This window comes from Apaloderma vittatum, unplaced genomic scaffold (genome assembly GCF_000703405.1).
Source record: "Apaloderma vittatum isolate BGI_N311 unplaced genomic scaffold, ASM70340v1 scaffold12750, whole genome shotgun sequence".
Lineage (NCBI taxonomy): Eukaryota > Metazoa > Chordata > Aves > Trogoniformes > Trogonidae > Apaloderma > Apaloderma vittatum.
In genome coordinates, this window is record NW_009695076.1 from 5,451 (window position 1) to 12,746 (window position 7,296).

At 38.0% G+C, this 7,296-nt stretch overlaps 1 protein-coding gene across 1 annotated transcript; it reads right to left on the reverse strand.

Moving 5' to 3' along the window:
• Positions 1 to 1,305: 1,305 nt before the first annotated feature.
• DPY30 (dpy-30 homolog (C. elegans)) lies at positions 1,306 to 6,956 on the reverse strand. The gene is made up of 4 exons (XM_009869885.1): positions 6,889 to 6,956; positions 6,757 to 6,804; positions 5,396 to 5,538; positions 1,306 to 1,591 (listed from the first exon to the last, which is right to left on the reverse strand). The coding sequence occupies exons 1-4, from the start codon at positions 6,922 to 6,924 to the stop codon at positions 1,519 to 1,521; spliced, it is 300 nt and encodes a 99-aa protein (XP_009868187.1). The 5' UTR covers positions 6,925 to 6,956; the 3' UTR covers positions 1,306 to 1,518.
• Between the last annotated feature and the right edge of the window lie 340 nt (positions 6,957 to 7,296).

A 7,296-nucleotide genomic window follows, 5' to 3' on the forward strand; every position in this document is an offset into this window, starting at 1 on the left:
AAAGAAATGCTATGTTAAAACAAATTAAACCAAAAAAATCTTCAGCTTACCATAGGGAAGTCATCTAGATGTCAGAGAACTAAGCAAAAATACTGTTTGTGCAGCAGGCCACCTAATATACTGTAAATACAGTGTATATCTTTAAATCATCATAGAACAAGTCAAATGAGACTCCTAAGTCTCTTTTTTGGGGTGAAGTTATGCATAATTACAAAACAATTATGCAGCCTTTAATGTCACACAGAAAAAACCTCTCAACTCTTGCAGCAAATAATTTTCAAGGCTTTAACTGTTTGCTATGTTAAAGCAATTAGTTGAGAAACACAGAATAGAGATGGCAATGTTAAGATGACAATACTGAAGTTTATTTGAATAAAAATTTAGGATTTTGATTAATTCAGCAACTCTTAGAAGCCAAGTTTACTGTTTCTGTGACTGTCAAATACACAGTCATTCTTCCAGTCTACTAAAAACTGGGCTATGCTTACTCTGGATTCCAGTATCCAGTGAACAACATTGATTATGCTCCTTGTTAAAAGTTTCAGAGAACAAAAAACGGGAATTGATGGCTGTTTGTAGTCCCCGTACCCACTGCCTGGAACCCAGCAAGCCAATTCTCCAGCTATTCATAATTTCAGAGCTTTGTTAATATTTTTTTCACAATGTATTGTTTACTGTCTTAACTCGTAAATATTTTTTCCTTCTGATCCCCAGTCCTCTGCTGCAGCTTTTTACATGGTACCCTGAGGTCTGTGGCCTGTAGCCCTACTGACATTACAGGAAAAATAAACAAGGGGTCAGAAAAAGAATGGGAAAAACAATGAAAGAAGAGGTGTTGGTAAATCTAAGGGGAAAAAAAAAAAAAGATCAGGTAGATGAGGTGTCTAACATCAGGAAAATCAGGAAAATTCTTTAATGAGAGGGTCACACTAGAACAGGCTCCCCAGGGAAGTGGTCACAGCACATCTTATTAATGTAAATTATTAATTAAAATGTAAATATCTGAAATGTTGCACACTTGCAGGTGATCTGTTCAGCTGCTGAATCTAATTGTTTGTTTCAAATAAACCCATTTCCTGATGTTCTGAAGGAAGTTCTTTCTTACTGAATCAATAATTCCTCACAGTTAATTCTAAATGCTCTTGTTTGTTTTCTGTTTAGGCATGTTGCCTGTGGAAGGTGCTACAGAAAATCAAATTAAGTTACATATGCTACCAGTCATGTGATTCCTATAATAAATTGTTCCTCTTTTTTTCATGCATTTGGGTGAAATAGCCCCACTGAATTACTCACTTTCATCCAGCAGTGCAGTTTGAGTACTTTAAAGTCTCCTAATAGTTGAAAACAAATGAACAAATTAAACGTAAAGTGTTCTTTATTAAATAACTCAAAAGGTAAAGCAAATTGTGCAATTAAGAAAGACAACATCATGGCTCCGAAGGATTTTTACAGCAGAAAACAAGTTGCGGCAAATGAGCGTTTCAGTCTAGCAGCCAAATTGTCCTCATTTTTATGGAGTTAATTTCGGTCCTCAAATTGTGACTTGTTTTTTAAAAGATATGCTGCTAGAAATTCAATGGGATTTGGTGGTCTGTAAAGAAAAGAGTCAATCAAAAGCAATTATTTTTTACTATATGAAATTAGGTAGCTGAAGAACTAATCCCCTTCACTTAAAAGCAACATAACTCCTCCAAACACTTACAAGCATTGATTTAGAGACTACCTAGAATTACCTGGTACATTTCCAGTTTATGTCTGCTAAGAAAGTTTTTAATAATAATGAGGTTTTAATAATAAGGAATTTTAATCACCTGGTTCAGTGTTACTAAATTGCTAGAACAGCTACGTACCTAGAACTGGGGTACAGTCTCTAAGCAAAAATACTGTTTGTACATGATTGGAAGTTAAATGCATTTGCCTATTTCTTTAGCCCACACTCCATAAAGTAAGAGCTAATCTGTTAGTGCTTTCTTGCTTCATTTTCTTCAAATGTTTATTGTGTAGCTTTGTGCATTAGAGCTGTTTTCATGCTTTCTGGCCACAACAAAACATCAACAAAAACTTCAAATTTAAGAAGTGCTGTAACTTGCAAGTAGGCAATAATAAACACTTTTGATCACTGGCCTTTTTCCTTAAGTTGTTTTTTTTTTAAGAAGGCTCTTTCAGCTACAGTGCAGGAATAAATGACAGTCCACAGAATAAATGACAAATTTACTTATTCCACACTGGGTCTGGCAGTGAGCAAATATGCCTATAAAGAGCATTAAAAAAATAAATAAATAATAAAATGGTGGAGGTGCAGAGAGATATTTCTCTGGACAATCTTTTTGGCTTCCAAGAACGTACTAGCTTTATGAGCTAGCAGCTTTTAACAGGCCTGGATTAATTCCTCTACAACTTTGACCACTTGCCCCTTGATCCCAAATAAAACGTTTATGTCCTCAAGCTGAGGCCAAAAATGATATAGCTTAATTATGTGACCTGTGAAGAATCAGCTCTTTTTGTTCATTATGAATTTGCTACCTGCTTTGCTTAATTTGATTATCTCTTGTCTGACAAGAGATAATAAACAATCCATCCCAATTCATCCTTACTACACTATTCATGATTTAACAGATTCCTAATTTATTCTCTTACAGAAGTCTCTTCTCTAGGTATCATTTATTCAGTGACCATACATATAGATAGCATTCTGTACTTCTAACCACTTTGCCACTCTTCTTTTTCACAGTCTACCAGAATACAGGGGAATTCGAGTTACATACAATATTAAAAAGAGTATTATAAATTTAAATAGTGATATTATGCTTGTTTTTATTCCTTCAAAGTCCTACCATTCAGAATCTATTTTTGATTGAGTAATGAACTGACATATACATTTAACAATTTAAATATATTTTTTCACGAGCAAAATTGTCAACTCAGAATCTATTATCTTGTCACTAGTGTAAGGGCATTTACTACCCTCACGGGTGTATCATTTTCTGTTTACTTGTATTCAATCTTTCACTTTTTTTTCGTAGTTTCAATTTTTCATAGCAGCATTCCATAATTTCACATCAAGTTTATGAGGTTCCTGTGCAATTATTTACAATTAATCAACTTAAAAGAAAAACGCAAACAGAAAACAAAACATAGCAAAATCAGAATCTATTCTGTAAAACTCAGTATCATTAACAAATTTAGTCAGCCACTTCTTCAAATTGTTATAAATTATCCTTTCCAGGATTCTAATGTTGAGCTCATTTCACCATGAAAATTCACCATTTAGTCCTACTCTGTCTGGTCTCTTCCAATCAATCGCTCATCCATATAAAAGCTTTTCTTTTAATCCCACAGCAACTAATTCTCTTTTAAAGCTTTTAGTGAATGACTGTCTCAGAAACCTTTTTAAAATTTAAACAGCCTGTATCATCTGGATTCCTGTTTACATGTGCTTGCTGACAAGACTTACAAGACCTGACAAAAGATGTGTTGACTCCTCCTAAATATGTCATTTATCCATTATGCTCATTATCCTAGATAATAATTTCTACTGAATTTCAGGTATAGTCATCAGATGTACTGGGCAGTTCCCTGAACATCTCTGTATTACTTAGGAAAAAATAAAAAAAATTAGCACCCATTAGTTACTTTCCAGTTCAATTTTAAGCAAAGATTGTACAGCAGAGCTGGTAGTTCAGCTTTTTCACCCCTGAGGTTTTAATGTGCTCAAACAAGTAGCCAATTTGAGCTTGGCTGTCTGATATTGTTAGTTTTTCCCCTGTAAGTTCTTCAACCTCTTTATCAATGTCCCAGTCTTGCTCGTGTGATGAGTCCCCACAAAGAACAGGAACCACTCCTTCCCCAGTGAAAAAAGGTTTGGAAAAAAAATGCTCAAGTGGGTTCTCTGGAATACCAGTATCCAGACTGTTGGTGTGGGGTATCCCCTGAGGCTGTGTTTGACATTCAGCCCGTAGCTGAACTCCTGCAGACACTGACTGATGAGCTGAGCACTGCCCAGGGGTACACACGGGGTGTGCCTTCCGAGGTGCTCTTTTGCCTAATTAGCTCTTGTACAACGCAGCTCAAATTCACAGCTCCTTCTGAGATTCAGACACTCTTGCTGTAGGTACCATGACTGTAGGCACTGTGATGTGACTATGGTCATCCCTAGCAGCATTTGATAATGTTATTTCAGCAAAACTGAGAAATGGTTACATGTGGTAGGACTCGCCAAGAGCCTGGATACCGCAAAAGGCTAGAAATTCATCTGGGTAAGATGAACAGCTGTTCATGATTATTGAAAAATACCCTTCTACGCCAACTGATAATTTGGGGCACCTTGATAGTATAACCTTTACTGAGAAAATAAACTATCAGTTTGCTTCTTACTGTGTTGACAGTGCAAGGTCAGCCTCATCCTTTAGAAAGTGTTTTAGCCTCCAACAAAGATGCATGTCAGGCCCGATATATCCATGTTTTTTTTTAAATGGCAAGCAGAACTCTTTCTAATTCCACACTACAAAAATCTTGTTCAACACTAGAATAACTTTTTGCCTTGCTTCTGTAACATGAATTATGCAATAAAATTAGTTAAAAAAAAAATTCCCTCCAAAACCCTTGCAGTAGCATACCTGTCCTAGTTTCAGCTGGGATAGAGCTATTTTTCCTTCTTAGCAGCTAGAACAATGCCGTGGTTTTGACTCAGTGCAAGAAGAATATTGATAATATACTTGATGTTTTCAGTTGTTGCTAGGAAATCAAGGACTTTTCAACTTCCCATGTTTTGCTAGTGTGCAAGAGCATGAGAAAGCTAGGAGGGACGTGGCCAGGACAGCTGACCCAAACCAGCCAAAGTGATATTCCCCACCACAGAACATGATGTTCAGTATACACACTGGGGGCAGTTGGCCAGGGGGGCAGATCACCTCTCAGATGTTGGTGAGCAGGTGGTCAACTGCACTGTGTATCACTTGGGTTTTATTTCTCTCTTTTTTGTTATATTCTTCTTCATTACAATTATTATTACCATATTTTCTTGTTATTATATTTTAGTGTAGTTACTAAACTGTTCTTATCTCAACCCAAAGTTTTGGGGTTTTTTTTCAGTTCTTCTCCCTACCCCACTAGAAGCAGGAAGGAATGAGCAGGTGGCTGCATCGTGTTTAGTTGCTGGCTGGGGTTAAACCCCAACAATACCTCACTGTGAGGTCACAAATTCCATATACGCATCTAAGTGAGAAACGCATCCTGCACAGGTAAATCAGCAATTCCTAAGTTCATAAACCTGTTGTAAAGACTTTCTTACAACTAGCAAAACCATGTATGCGAGCTCTGCAAAAGTGACATACCACCCAAACCGAGAGAGACCTACTTTCTTCCTAAAAACAGACGGCACATTGAAACATCTTACCTCTCTTTTGCAAGAACAGCGAGTCCCTGTAGCAAGATAGGTACAACTGTCTGATCCAAGTAGGCACGTGTGGGTAATGACTGAAGATCCACCTTCTGCTTTGATGTCTTCTCTGCATTTATTTTCTCATTTTCTACTATCCTCTGAAGTAGGAAAAAAAAAAAAGCGAATGAACTGGAGTAACAGCAGCCACATCTACTTTGAAGCGTGAGTGCAAACAAAGTACCCATCTCTCTGCAATTCACTAGCAATAACTTCTTAACATCTTTTAAGAAAATTAAACTGCGTATTTTTCCTTGCACAAAAACCTAGTCCAGAGAAGCCCTCTGCTGAATTCTTATGTTAGGAAGTCTTAAGTTTCCCAAAACTTATTATTTCTGCTTTTGCATTCACAGTCTTAAATTCTACACCGAGACAGGAGTGGCTTCTAACAAGAGCACCCTCAATTAAATGGTTCCTGTACACAAAATGTTAAAAGCACAAGAAATTCAGGTGAAGCCTGTTAAGCACTTTGAGACTGTTCCATATAGACAGACACTTTAAACATCTGCAAAATGCTTCCAAGTGCCTTTTGGCCAAAACATGCTGAATCACCTTACACCATTAATTGTAGTTTAAAAAGGATATACTACTACTACCAGTAAAGCAAATGTATTCAGTGCAACGTACACTAATCTACTGATACGGGACCAACATATATAACATGTTATGGCTCTGTGTGGAAGCTGAGGCATACAGACAAGCAGTTATCAGGGAGATGAGTCACAAAAGCCGCTTAAGAAAAGTTTCTGCAAGAGCTTAGTGGAGACTACAATGGAGGGAGACTGAAGGTCTATTATTCTAACCCACACTGTTGCCAGCAGCAGAGAGAACGGACTGTGTATACTCTTTCACAGCATAAATAATTAAAGATAGCTTGGATTATTCCAACCTAATATTTCTATTTCTATTTTCTATGAAAAGAATCCCTCCCTCTCACACTTCTAGAAGAATGCCATCAACCCCCTCCTATTCCTCTCCTTGTAACAGAAGTCTGGCTGGCTTTTTGTGGCATAATCTGTTACATAGATACATATAGTAGATAGTGATAGAATTGATAACAAACATAGCACATTTTCAAAGAAATCTACCTCATTAAAAGGCTCATTATTTACTTCAGTACCATTTAATATAGTGGAAGCAACACATTAAAAATACATGAACAGGAAGTTATGCAAAGGACTAGTATCTGCTGGTTCAGCTTCTATCAAACTTTCTTGGGAACACTACATTTGCCAATGCTAGACTTCCAAGTCAACATTTTCCCCATTGATTAGGAACGTGACTTCCACTGTGCTGTACAGCAACAAAATCTTTGTTACCTCTACGTTTTCAGTGAGACCATATTCAGAATGAGGATTTTCTGGAACCTGTAAAAGAGCACATGATCAGCAAAGCAAAACCACTCCATTTATGCCCGTCGCATTATGCACATAAAACACTTCTTGCAATACCTGCGGCTGTCCCTCCATAATCTGTTCTGCCTCCATGACTTGAAAAGGGGAATTTCCTGGACGTACAGTAATCCTGGAAAGCAGTAAAAAAAACCTGGTCACCGGGCTGAGACGAAGATCAGTGTTAGCTGAGCGATATTAAGGCGCAATTACTAGAGCGTGAACAAAGTTGCTCTGCGCTCCACGCACAATCGAGAGAGAATACGCTGTGCTCCACACGGAATCGAAAAGCGTCATAAGGCTCGCGTTACGTCCGCTGTAGCAAACAGCACCGGGATGAGAAAACACGGCATTCATCCTGTAAAAGTAGAGTCCCCAGCGACGGCCCGCTCCCCGGCCCCGCCCGCGGGAAGGCGGGGGCAGCCCCTCGCCTTCTCTTTGCCTCCCCGCACCGCACGCCTGCCCACC

Bases quoted from the DNA above. Each gene is read 5' to 3' on its own strand.
- DPY30 (XM_009869885.1), bottom strand. From the start codon at position 6,924: ATGGAGGCAGAACAGATTATGGAGGGACAGCCGCAG. The intron at 6,805-6,888 runs GTATTGCAAGAA...GCTCTTTTACAG, and splicing joins TTATGGAGGGACAGCCGCAG to GTTCCAGAAAATCCTCATTC. The intron at 5,539-6,756 runs GTAACAAAGATT...TTCCTACTTCAG, and splicing joins GTCTCACTGAAAACGTAGAG to AGGATAGTAGAAAATGAGAA.